Raw genomic sequence first — 12884 nt, forward strand, 5'->3', positions numbered from 1 at the left:
CCTTCCCTGCAGTGAGGGACAGCAGGGTGGCTCTGGGGGGTACCTGTCCTTCTTGGGGTCAGCCTACAAGCAGGACCAATGGTGCTCGCGGGGGGGGCTTTGCTGCACTGCCCTCCCAGGCGCAAAGGCGATTCCCTTGTGCCCTCAAGTTTTTCCATGTCCCTCCCGAGCTGGGCAGGGGCATGGGCAGGACAAAGGGCCCCATCCCAAGCACCCTGCAGCAGGGTGGCCCTGCAGATATGCCGGGTGGGGACAGCTTGGCAGCCCCCAGCGGCGCCTTATCTGCAGCCAGACGTGCTGCCCTGGAGCAGCAGGGCTGGCAGGAGGGCTGCAGCACCCGGGGGGTCCCTGTGGCACCTGGGGGCCCCCACACCAGCTCTGTGGTGCAGGCCTGGGGGACGCTCGGGGCCCCCTCTGCCCCACGGGGTGCAGGGCCACAGGGCAGGGCTGCCCTCAGGTGCTGTGGGTGCTGAGCAGGCAGTGGGGCTGGCACTGGGATAATCCCATGGGGCTCACCTGGGGCTGGCAGGGCTTGGGGGACTCTTGGGGACACTTCGCCTATGTCCCCGCTGCAGGTGCTGGGGTGCCTGTGCTACAGTTTGGAGAGCACTCCAGGCCCCCCCAGGACACCTCTGGGTCAGAGCAGGGGCCAAAGACAGGAGGGGACAGTCCCTTGCAGCCCCCAAGTCCCAGCATCCTCATGCCTGGGGACAGGCTGGTGCCAGGGCTTGACCCTGTGCCTCCTCCTGCCAGGGTCTGGCCAGGTTGGGGGGATCATGGGTGATGCTGTTGCTGTTCCTGTCACCCAGAGGTGAGAGCGAGTCTGGGGACATCTTGCGTGGCAGGGCAGGGTCCCTGATAGCCGGACACTGCTGCTTATCGGGGCCCCCACGCAGGCAGTCCCGACGGGGGATTATCACCTCCCTGCAGGCGACTTCCAAGAATGCCGTCATGCACTGGCGCAAACAACCCGGCGCAATGGCACGGTGCTTGCTGCAGGATGTGGCCCTGTGGGGACAGACAGGCCTGGGGACGCGCATAGCTGTGGGGGATGACATATGACCAGGGTCATGCACAGGCAGGTGACACTTATGGCCAGGGACTGCAGCCATTTGGGGACACACGTGGCCAGGGGACAAGTATGATGGTCATACTTGTCCCCTGGCCAGGTGTGTCCCCAAATGGGTCATGCGCAATGAGGTGACACAACCCTCTTGGAGACACACATGGCCAGGGGGACATGTCCTTTGGGGACACACGGCTGGGGGATACAACCCTCCAGGGGACACATCCCCCTGGGACAGGGCACATACCGGCGGGGGACATGTACTCCCAGAGGACTTGTCCCTGCAAGCTGGGGAGCACATTTTTGGGGGGGGGCACACTGCTAGGGGACACGTTCCTCAGGGGAGCATATATGGCCAGGGGACACAGTGCTTTGGAGGTCACCCACCCCAGGGGGACACAGGCTCCCTACATCCACATGCATGTACCTCATCTGGGGGTGCCTGTGCAGGGTGACCCCCTGCACCCAGATGTCCCCCAGCCACCATGCCGGGTCCCATCCCCGTGGGGCTGCCACCCTGCCATGTCCAAAGCCCCTGTCCAGCAACTGGGAACCAGTTTGCAATCTATAGCTCCCAGTTTGGGGTCCCCCCCACCTATGGGGACAGACCATCCTGGTGACCACAGAGGTCAAGGCAGGAGGACAGGGACAGGCCTTTGGCATGGGGGGTGGCCCCCTGCAAACCCCCTGTCCCCAAGCCCCACTATATGGGCTATGCCAGGCTGGGGGGAGCTGCTTGGGGCTGTGCCCCCCCCCCAGGCATGAAGGGGCTAAGGGGCCCCATCCAGCTGTGCCGTGCAGATGTGAGATATGCAGATGAGGCAGAGCAGGTTTTATAAGACGAGTGCACACCCAGCACCCCGCAAAGCCCCAGTGCCACCTCCGTAGGTAGGTGCCACCTCCTGGGGAGCTGCTGTCCTGCTCTGGGGTGGTGGGACTGTGGGGGGACAAAGATGGGGTAGGGGGGATGTTGGGGTCAGGGGACTATTGGGAGCCTCCATCCTGCTCCAGGGTGGTGGGACTGGGTGGGGATAAAGGGGGTGCTGGGGTGAGGAGGCTATTGGGACCCTTTATCCTGCTCTGGGGTGGTGGGACTGGAGGGACAGGGATGGAGTAGGGGGGATGCTATGGTCGGGGGGGCTATTGGGAGCCTCTGTCCTGCTCCAGTGTGGTGGGACTGGGGGGGGGTCAAGGAGGGGGTAGGAGGGATGCTGGACTGGGGAGGTTATTGGAAGCCTCCATCCTGCTCCGGGGTGGTGGGATTGGGGGGGAAAAAGAGGGGGTAGGGGGGGATGCCGGCATGGGGAGGTTATTGGAAGCCTCCATCCTGCTCCGGGGCAGCAAGACCCAGGGGGGGACTGGGGTGGGGTAGGGGGGATGCCAGGGTGGGGAGGCAGTGGCCCCGGTGACCGTGCTCTCTAACGGTGCTCTCCCCATCCCGTGCAGGCGCTGCTCTCCGTTCGCCCCGCAGCACGCTGCCCGCCGCCCCGGGCAGGATATCATCGTATACTGTAAGTTCACTATGAGACACTACAGTATAGATGATGTACTCCCCCGGGCTGCACCCGCCGACGGGCCCAGAGCGCCGGCTGCGACGTGGGACCACGGCGTGGGGCACGGAGGGATGGGGTTACTCGGGGCTGGGACGTGGGACAAGGGACCGGGGGACGTGCTCGGGGGGTGTATGGGGTGGGGAAGGTTGGGGGGACAGGGGCACCCCGAGGTGCGGGCAACTCCGGGCGCAGCCAGGGACCAGCAGCCGGCGGGGAAACCGTTACCATTACTGAGTTTAGTAATGGTAACGGTTCTGCCGACGGTCGCGCACGCGGCACGACATGGCACGACACGGCACGGCACGGCACGGCAGGGCACGGCACGGACACAGCGATGGAGCCCAGGGGTCGGGCATGGGGCAATAAAGGGGGTTATGGCACCATGGCTCTGGCTCTCCTTCCTCACCCTGGGGCTCTGGGCACAGCAGTGGGGCTGGGTCACTGGGGTGTACTGGGGTGTACTGGGGTGCTGGGGGGCTCAGGGTGTGCAGGGCGGGACAAGGAACCTTGGGGTGCCTTTGGGTGTTGGGGGATGCAGGGGTGCCTTGGGGTGCAGGGTGACAAGGGGGTGCGGGCAGGGCTTTGGGGTGCAGGGAGTGCTGGAGTGCACTGGGGTGTATTGCAGGGGGCACTGGGAAGAACTGGGGGACACTGGGGTGTGTTGTGAGGGAGACTGGGGAGACTTGGGGAGCTTTGGGGTGTGTTGCAGGGGGTGCACTGGGATGCCCAGGATTACATTGGAGAAGAGAACTGGGAGCATTGGGGCTCACTGGGGAGCACGGAGGAGCAGTCGGATGCATGGGGTGTGTTCCAGGGGCACTGGGCATCCTGGGGTGCACTGGGATGGGTTGAGGAGTGTTGCAGGGAGCACTGGGACACACTGGGGTGTGTCGCGGGGGGCACTGGGTGCACTGGGCTGTGTGATGGGGCACTGGGGTGCACTGAGCGCACTGGGGTGTGTCGCGGGGAGCACTGGGTGCACTGGGCTGTGTGATGGGGCACTGGGGTGCACTGGGCGCACTGGGGTGTGTCGCGGGGAGCACTGGGTGCACTGGGCTGTGTGATGGGGCACTGGGGTGCACTGGGCGCACTGGGGTGTGTCGCGGGGAGCACTGGGTGCACTGGGCTGTGTGATGGGGCACTGGGGTGCACTGGGCACACTGGGGTGTGTCGTGGGGGGCACTGGGTGCACTGGGCTGTGTGATGGGGCACTGGGGTGCACTGGGCGCACTGGGGTGTGTCGTGGGGGGCACTGGGTGCACTGGGCTGTGTGATGGGGCACTGGGGTGCACTGGGCGCACTGGGGTGTGTCGCGGGGGGCACTGGGTGCACTGGGCTGTGTGATGGGGCACTGGGGTGCACTGGGCGCACTGGGGTGTGTCGTGGGGGGCACTGGGTGCACTGGGCTGTGTGATGGGGCACTGGGGTGCACTGGGTTGTGTTGCAGGGGACACGGGGGTGCACTGGGCTGTGTGATGGGGCACTGGGGTGCACTGGGTTGTGTTGCAGGGGACACGGGGGTGCACTGGGCTGTGTGATGGGGCACTGGGAGCACTGGGAGCACCGGTCCCCGTACCAGGGTGCCACCGAACTGCGCCGCGCGGTGTGGCCGGCAGGGGGCGCTCCCGCCGCGGTGTCCCCGCCCATCGCCCCTCCCACTCCCCGCCCACGCCAGCCCGCACACCGCCCGCCACCTTCCTCCTCCTCCCCACAACCCCCTGCGGCAGAGAGCGGCGCGCTGGGCCCGCCCGCCCTCTCTCTATGCTACCCAGCTTTGCGCCAATGAGGGCGGGCGCCGCTCGCGCTCCCAGTCTGCCCCGCGGCGGGGCAAGATGGCGGCGCACGTCGCCCTGGCGGTGCCGCGAGCTGTGCGCTGGGCCGTGAGGGCCGCTGCGGCGGGGACGCTCCTGCCGGGCCCAGGTGAGGCCTTGCTCCGGGGTGGGGGGGCGGCCGGGGCCGTGAGGCGGGGGCCGCCGCCGGGCGCGTTTCTGAGGCGAGCCTGGTGGCGGGGCCGCTGCAGAGCGGGGGTGTGAGGCCGAGGCGGGCCGGGCGGGGCCGCCCCCGGGGGCCTTGGGTGAGGGAGGAGAGCTGCCCGGGCGCTGCGGGGTGGGGTGAAAAGGGGACGACACGATTTTGGGGATTTTTTCGGTATATGCGGTGTTTGCCGCTGCTGTCTTTCCAGCCCGTCTTCTGGAGAGCTGCACCCCGCGGGCCACCGTGCTCCCTGTCCGCTGGAGTGCGAGCAGCTCCGGGCTGGGCAGCATCCTGGGCATCCCTGCCGAGAAGCCGAGCGATGCCCTGGGCCAGCACCCGCCGCCCGTTGCCACCAGCAAAGGTGAGTGGTACCAGCTGCCGCCCCGGTCCCAGCCCTGGGACAGATGATCCTGATCTGTTGTGGGGTTTTAGCAATGTTCAAGCTCTCTTTTCCCTGGTAGAGGAACAAGCCCGCCTGATACGGGATCAGCCTGACCAGCCCCAGAACCCCAAGGTTTTAAGAATTGCCATCATTGGAGCGCCCAATGCTGGGAAGTCCACACTGTCTAATCAGCTCTTGGGCAGAAAGGTAAAGCTGGGGTGGAGCAACAAGTTCAGGTTGCTAAATTGCTTTTTTTGACCTATTCTGGCTGTGTAACATGTTTAATTTCTTACAGGTTTTCCCCGTTTCTAAGAAAGTGCACACAACCCGATGCAAAGCCCGGGGTGTTGTCACGTACGAGGACACACAACTGGTAAGCTTTCAGACCCACTCCTGCCTTGGGACAGTGGGGACTGTTAGGCAGACATTGCAGGGTTTTCTCATTTGTATCCCATGGAGTCCCTTCTAATTGCACAAATATAAGTTTTAGCTTGGCCACTAACTGCAAGCAAATTTACAAGATCTGTCTTTTCTCTTTCTAGATCATTCTGGACACACCTGGCCTCACTAGTCCCTTTAAAGCCAAAAGGTATCACCGCTGTTGTGGGTAGAGCGGGGGGGCATCCTGTCCATTGTGGTTCGATAAAACCAGAGAGCGATTTGCACTGTACAAAGTTTGTAAAATAAGAGTGACAGAAATGTATATTTTCAGCCTTAATTTGGTCTCCAAGTTTATTATTGTTGCAATTTCTGTAGCACACAAAGCCTGTGGCATCCCTTGAGCCCTGTTACATTTGATTCTGCGTATGTGCATGTAAGAAGGGATGTCACAGCCCGTAAGGCAGCCTTGTGGCAGCTGGGATTATGGAAAACACTGTTTTTCCCCCGCTTTGAGGGAAGGAAGACAATCATGATCAAGTGTGTTGGCTTACTCATTTGCAATTGTCTTTTCAGACATAAATTAGATGAAGCCATGCTGACAGACCCATGGGACAGCATGAAACATGCGGATTTAGGTGGGTACTCAAGTACTCTTGGATGAAACCAAATCCTTTACCTGCCACAGAAGTTTACAGTTCTTTAGCTGTGGTATCTGGATGTTTATGGGGCAGCAAAGGCAGCCCTGGGAGTGTGAACTTATGAGGGAGAAGGGAAGGGCAGTGAAAAGATTTGAAATATTGAGCTGAGGAGGAGATAAGAATTGCCTGGTGCTGAGGGGAGGCAGCTTGCATTAATAATTGGGCTTGGATGTTAAGTTTTAGCATGTGTGATGTCATTACGATGACAGATATAAACTGCATATTATTGTCTTATCAATTAAAATGCTCCTTTTCGGTTCCATCCATGTGCTCTCCTGTAGAAGAGAGAGAAGTAGCAGCAGGAGGGAAGTGACCATAGACTGTAGGGAAGCTGAAAATGAACATTTTGGAAAATGCAAGTTCATTCTATTTCCCTCACTCTTTTCTGGCAGTTCTTGTTATGGTGGATGTGTCGGATCACTGGACGCGAAACTCTCTGAGCAAGGAGGTGCTGAAGTGTCTTTCTCAGTTTCCCCAAATCCCCAGTGTCCTGGTTCTGAACAAGGTAAATGAGGAGCTTGTTCTTTCTGCTTTCTACAATATGTTAGGCTGGCGTCTTCAGACAGTACCTGGCATGAGCAGTGATGTGTTTTCAGGTCACTGAGTCTGGGTGTGTTAAAGGACATCGGTTTCCCCCTCTGTTGCAGAATATTTAAGTGTGTATGTACGTATATGTGCTGCATGTGCAAGCATCCCTGAAGTTATATGCTGCAGACTGGGGTTTAAATCGGCCTGGGAAGAGGAGCTGGCACCACAGGGGAGGTTGGCCAGCAAGAATCTTAGCGGAGCTGATAGAGAAGGTGTTGCTGTCACGCAGACAGTGTTTGGACAAGCTGTGTTGGAACTGCTGACACGCTCTGGTTTGGCCTCTGGTCGTAAAACTGTCCGGTTCTGTTGCAGAATCCTTGTCCTGCAGCAGCTGCCTCCCTTGAGTGGTTTCTTCTGGCTCCTTCAGATCCAGGGCCCAGCTGCCAACCTCATTTAGGACAAACTTCTGACACTTCTCTCTCTCTCACTTTAGGTGGATCTGCTAAAGAACAAGTTCATCCTGCTGGAATTAGTAACTGAACTAACAGAGGGAATTGTAAATGGAAAGAAACTGGAAGCGAGATCTGCATTTAAACATAATTCCAGTTCTTCAGCAAAGTCTCCTCTTCAAATCACTCGGGCTTCTCCACTTGAGAATAGGGACCCTGAGTCTCACTGTCTGCAGGAAACAGGTCAAGCCCAAGAAGGCTCTAGCTTGGACAACACCAGTGATATGAGGGCTTCTGAGTCCAGTCTTGTCACAGAAGAAGCAGAAGGGCCAAAGTGCTCTGGACCCAGAGATCTAAAAAATACAAAAGGCTGGCCGTGCTTCCAGGAGATCTTCATGCTGGCAGCTCGCCATGGGGAGGAGGTGGATACGCTCAAGGTAACTGCAGTCTGAACTTCTGTTACGCTTTGAGACTGGTGTGCTCTTACCCTTATGGGACTCTGGTACTTCATATTGAGCTTCATCTCCTGTGAGGAAGTAGCAGAGCTGGTCTTCTTGGCCTGGGGTGGGGGGGGGGTGTTGTCTGTCAACGTGGAGTATGTCCATACTGTATCTCTAGAGTTTTCTGTACAGAACTCTTTTTATTTGGGGCTCTCCAAACAGCAGCTTGTTCATAATGATGAAGCCACCCGACACATTATCTTTCAGCTGCAAGGGATACCGTGGGCTTTTGTAACTCATACAAACAGCTCTAGGGAGGTGTGACTCTTTGGCAGGGTTTGAGTTTCAGAAGCTTCCCCTTCTCCTTTCCCTGCCAAAAAGACTAAACTACTGTCCTGATGCCTGACTAGCAGCAGCGTCCTCATAGCGACTCACTGCAAGATGAGCACAGGGGTTGGTGGCACCGCGAGAGTGGTACGTGACAGCTGATGGGTGTGATGTTGTTTTGTGCTGACAGCGGTACCTCCTGATGCAAGCCAAGACAGGCCCTTGGGAGTTTCACAGTGGGGTCTTGACTAGCCAGTCACCTCAAGAGATCTGTGATAATATCATCAGGGAGAAGATACTGGAGTACCTGCCACTGGAAGTGCCCTACGGCGTGGTTCAGGTGGGAAGCATGTGCAAGCAGACTTGCCTTTGAGCTGTTTTATTGGAAATATCAGACTATGTGATGAGAATCCCTTTGTCTGAATCTGTGAAATCTGCCAGACTCCTTACAGGCCCCATGGGGTGACTTGGGACTCGCACATTGGGTGCTGAGAGATCCTTTGTGTGTTTGAAGGGGGGTCCTCCCCCGCATGCTCGTATCGGGGAGCTGAGCTGGTGTCTCTAAGGGAGTGGCATTTATGCTTCCCAAGGCACTTTGCAGAACTGCTGAGTGCGTGCTTGCTGTTGCAGGTGACAGAGATGTGGGAGGAAGGACCAAGTGGGGAGCTCCTCATCGTGCAGAACCTCTTGGTCCCAAGGAAGTCTCATATGGTGAGTAACAGAAGAGAGATGGGGCGCTGGGGAGCATGAAAGGAGGTTCCCTTGGTCCAGCCACGCGCATCCTAGCCGTGTCCCCCTCTCCCTCAGCTGTGGGGTCTCTCTTGGGAAGAGCCAGGTGCCTGACACAGTCACAGGCTGTTCAGTAACAGCCTACACCTTTCTGAAGTTGCCCGTGGTTTAATCTTGGGATTTCTCAAACTGCTGTACCCCCTTTAATTGCTTCTGTGGCTGCACTGTTGTTTTCTTGGGTGATTCCTCCTCGCAGTTAAGCAATGTAAGGAGGAGTATAATGATCTTCTCTCTGGGTTTTAACACAGATGATGTTGATTGGAAGAGGAGGTAAGGTTATCAGCAGGATCGCTCAGGAGGCTGGCCAGGACCTGATGAACGTTTTCCTGTGTGATGTGCGCTTGAAGCTCAAGGTGGATGTGAAGAGTTGAGCTCTTTGCCTATGTTTTAACAGCCCTTGAGCTCTCTGGTCATGTGGAGAAACTGGTCCTGCGGGTATCCTGGCACTTTTGCTCAGTCCAGAAACAGAGGATGATGGAATCAATATAGCGGGCTGAAGTAGAATATATTATTCTTTGGGGGAATGGCCCAAACTGAAATAAAATCTTCAGGCCTTCTACGACACCTTATCTTGTGGAAGCTGGGGACGGACATCGGAGAACCAGCTGCACACGCACGATTCTAGTACTGCGTTTACAGAGCTGTCATCCACTACTTTTGGGCAATGTCTCGCGTCCTTGCTGTCAGGTGTTTGTGCCTGGAAGTTCAGGAGCATCTCCTGTCTTTTAGCGGACAAAGGGTTGCAGTGAAGGATTATCAGCACGCGTTTGCCATCTCTTCTGAAGGCTGAAGGACTCCAGCAGTGCTCATGCAGGAGGAAGAGGCTACTGCTGCCCGCGTGGTGGTCTTATGTCAGCTTTCCTCCCTGCCCTGTTGAAGTTCATGGGTGTGAGAGTATGACCATGTAGGGAGTCGGTATTGCCCAGGCAGCCTGAGTGGAAGGCTTTGCTGGCTAGCAGAAACATTCTGGTATGACTGGGTGTGACAGAGAGAGCTCTCAAACTCTCTGTAGATCCTCTAAAGGCCAGTGGTTTCCAACTCCTGTGTGGGAGCCCTTCCCACAGGCTTGCGTATACCATCCTCTTAGATGACTGCCAGCTGCTGCTTTAATTTTGACCTCTTCTGTGCGGTAGTTTGTAAAAATGCTTGTTCCTCCTTTCCCTTGTCATCCTTTCCTCCAACTTCCTAAGCAGTTTGCTGCTCCTGACATGTGGTACTCGCTCCAGAGGGCTGGGCCTGGTCACAGACTCATCTGAGTGGATTCCCGGAGAAGTGAGAAATGGAATCGTGATCCGTTCTCCGTGTGTATACAAGCTGCTTCCCTGGCCACTGGTGAGAGGAGCAGGGAGGTCAGAGAATGGCTCGCTGGGCTTGCGAGCATTTGCTGGAGCATATTAATCAGAAAGGGAAACGGAGCAGGGAATAGGCGTCTTTCTGCCTCTGTACATCTTGTTTCTGGTGCGCGCTGGGGTCCTGCCTGTCCACCCCTCTGGAAGATTGGCTAGTGAATGAACGTGGAGTGGTTTGGTCTGAAGGTGCTGCTAGCAGCATCTTATAGATGCTCACTTCTTTAGAATGGCTTGTCACGCAAAATGAGAGTGGACCCCCTTTTCTTAGGAGTTTTAATAGTTTATTGCACCAAAGTTACTTCAAAGTCATTACTCTTTGCACCAAGATCGCAGATACAAATGTAGAGGCTGTCGCAGCTAAAGAAAAGCCCAAAACAGGAAGAGCAGTGGGTTCTGCAGCTCAGGTTTAACGGGATGTTGGGGATGGAGAGCAACTGGCACAGGTCAGGGTACGAGCAAGGCTTGGAGGCTGGAGGAGCAGGGCTGGGGCTCTGCGTGCCGCTCTGCGGAGCCCTTGGCATGGAGCACGGTGGAGCCTGGCACCAAGTGTGCGTGCCTGGGGCTCTGCCCTCCCCGCCAGTCTGTACGTGGACCTGGTGTTTGGGGGCTTGAGTTTTGTCTTCACTGTGCTCAGGTGTTTGGAGCCCTGGGGAGCTTCCCGCTAGAAATCCAGGTAAATCATCCCTGTGTGCTGTTAATAAATTAACATCAGAGTGAGGAGACACGCAATTAAGATATGTGGTGGGGTCTGCTGGGGACTCCCTGCTCCTGCCTGGAACCCAAACCTGTTGAGCAAACCCTGTGCCCGCCATCCTTCGGTGCAACATCAAGGAGATGCTTTACCGGCACCGGCAAAAGCCTGTGTCTGAGCCGCTGAAGGATTCTGCCGTCAGGAACACGCGATCGTCTGAAAGCTGGGTTGAGAAGCCTCCGGACTGGCCTGCCTTGTTTCCCCCGGAGCAGGGGACACCGTGGTCCCTTGAATGCTGCTATCTGACTTTTGTATTTTCTTTGCAATAAAATGAGGTCCCAGCACAAGCGATTGTTCTCATCTCCTTTCTTCCTCCCCGTCAGCCAGACCTCCCAGCCGCCACCTTCCATCCGTTTCATTCCAACTCCAACCAGGCCACTTTTATGTCTTTCCTCCTTTTCTTCCCAGCCGAGCTTAGATCCCGTTTGCTGAGCCGTGGTTTCTGAAGGTTATGCCTTGCAGAGGGGAAAAAAAAAAAAAGCCGGGTAAGCACACTTTGAGGGGTCGAAGGCGTTTCATCGGTCGGGGGTACAAGGGGGAGACTGTTCCCTTTGTGTGGCCGTGGCACCCGGAGGTCAGGGTCAGGCTGATGCCGCCGTCCTGGGCGGGAGAAGGGATGGAGCCGAGCCCCTGGGGGCGATGGAAACGCTCCAGGCATGGGAAGAGGTGAAGTCTCTCGACTTTCTGACCTACAGCTCCTTAATGAGGTTTGATAATTAGGCTAATTAGCCCGGTGCGAGCCAATCGCAGCGGTGGAAACGGCAGCTTTAATTGACTTTAGGAAGGCGGCGGGGGGGGGGGGTTGTTCTTCGAGGCCTCCTTGGTGCAGACGAGCCGGGCTGGGGCCGTGATGGAGCCTCCGCCCCACCGGCCCCGGTGCTCGGCGCTGTACGCGCCACCGGGCGCCGCCAGGGGGCGGGGCGGCGCGGCGCTTTTCCCGCCCCTCCCCCCGGCCCCTCCGGAGGGGAAACCGGCGCATGCGCGGGGGGGCGGGGCCGGCGGGGCCGTTGGCGGGCAGCGCGCGTGCGCGGGAGCGGCTGGCGCAGCCACCACGGCGAGAGCGGGCGGCGGCGGCGGCGGCAGCGGCGGTGAACGGTGGGGCCGGCAACGGGCACAGCGGCGGCGGCGCCATGAGGCCCGGGCAGGGGCACCGAGAGTAAGTACGGGAGAGAGGTTGGCCGCCGTTTACCTCACAGGGCGGCGGGACCGGCGCGGCCCACCCCCCCCCCATTGTCCTTCCCGGGTGTCCCCTCCCCCCATCTTCTGAGGCAGCGTGAGGTACCCCCGCTGTCGTGACCCTCCTCCTGTCGCGACAGCGCTGCGGGGCCGCTCCCGGCCCACCCGCCTCCCCGGGGGCCTCCTCCCCTCAGTCCGGAGCTCCCCGGCTCGTCCTTGTGAGGAGACGAGGGGGTGGGGGGAAGCAGGCAGCCCGCCTAGGCTCTTCTGCAACGCCGGCACCCTGGGGCTTTAAATACCTTTCCCTTGATATCAACTACACAGCGGGAATCGCGATAATACGTCAGCTGTCGCGACAGAGAAATGCCTTCAGGGAAAAGGGGGGGGGGATTGCGGTTGCGATGTGTGCAAATCCTTTGTGTGATTCTTTCCCGAGAAAAGTGTCTTTTGGCGAGAGGTATGGTTAATAAATTACTCGTCGTTTTTATTTCCTACCAACCATTTTCCAAGCGTCTTGACACAAGCGTGGAGAAAACTGCAGAGCTTGACTTATCTGTTTTCAGTCCACTCGTGCAAGCAAAGTGCTTAAATGCTTTTGGTTATGCAGCATATGATCTTCCCAGAGCAGCACCTGCGAGGGCTTACGGATGTGTTTTATCCTTCTCTTGGTATTGCCTCTAATTGCTAGGTACAAGTTTTAGGATTAATTGCAGATACAGGTTAGTAAGTTAAGTAATAATTCGTTGTACTCGCTTCTTACCATAGTCCTTAATTCTTCTTGCTTTAATCACATCTAACGTCTTAAGAAAATGTAAGTTTATTTGGAAAACTTTTTGCAACAGTACTTTTATCTCTTTATTGCACAAACCCAGTTCTTTGTTGCACTGGTAGCCGCAGGAGAGCACGCTCTCAGTAGACAAGGTTGGGTTCCCGAGTGATGTCATTTGTGCTGGAGCAACGGTGATGACTTTGTGATTGAATAAATCCTACTGGACGTGTCAGGCTTCGTGATTTTGTGTGT

General features: G+C 57.6%; 2 protein-coding genes across 4 annotated transcripts in view; both read left to right on the forward strand.

Annotated features, from left to right (window-relative positions):
• The first annotated feature begins 4358 nt into the window (after positions 1 to 4358).
• On the forward strand, positions 4359 to 10974 carry ERAL1 (Era like 12S mitochondrial rRNA chaperone 1). Of its 2 annotated transcripts, none has more exons than XM_069791209.1 (11): positions 4359 to 4539; positions 4802 to 4954; positions 5055 to 5182; positions 5271 to 5348; positions 5518 to 5564; positions 5930 to 5991; positions 6447 to 6559; positions 7076 to 7468; positions 7989 to 8138; positions 8429 to 8509; positions 8982 to 10974. In XM_069791209.1, the coding sequence occupies exons 1-11, from the start codon at positions 4452 to 4454 to the stop codon at positions 9060 to 9062; spliced, it is 1374 nt and encodes a 457-aa protein (XP_069647310.1). In that variant the 5' UTR covers positions 4359 to 4451; the 3' UTR covers positions 9063 to 10974. The 2 variants fall into 2 exon arrangements, with proteins under 2 accessions (XP_069647310.1, XP_069647309.1); XM_069791208.1 differs by having other exon boundaries at positions 4397 to 4539; positions 8836 to 10974.
• Positions 10975 to 11705: 731 nt separating this feature from the next.
• The window catches only part of FAM222B (family with sequence similarity 222 member B), a 40835-nt gene continuing 39656 nt past the window's right edge, over positions 11706 to 12884 (forward strand). For both annotated transcript variants that reach the window (XM_069791210.1, XM_069791212.1), the window contains exon 1: positions 11706 to 11843. The gene's annotated coding sequence lies outside the window, so the exon portion shown is untranslated. The remainder of the gene's footprint in view (positions 11844 to 12884) is intronic.

Source organism: Haliaeetus albicilla, chromosome 9 (genome assembly GCF_947461875.1).
Source record: "Haliaeetus albicilla chromosome 9, bHalAlb1.1, whole genome shotgun sequence".
NCBI classification, from domain to species: Eukaryota; Metazoa; Chordata; class Aves; order Accipitriformes; family Accipitridae; genus Haliaeetus; species Haliaeetus albicilla.

Excerpts from the sequence above, each read along its gene's own strand:
- ERAL1 (XM_069791208.1), top strand. The coding sequence starts at position 4,452 with ATGGCGGCGCACGTCGCCCTGGCGGTGCCGCGAGCTGTGCGCTGGGCC. Across the intron at positions 5,992-6,446 it reads CATGAAACATGCGGATTTAG|TTCTTGTTATGGTGGATGTG; the intron begins GTGGGTACTCAA and ends CTTTTCTGGCAG. Across the intron at positions 7,469-7,988 it reads AGGAGGTGGATACGCTCAAG|CGGTACCTCCTGATGCAAGC; the intron begins GTAACTGCAGTC and ends TTGTGCTGACAG.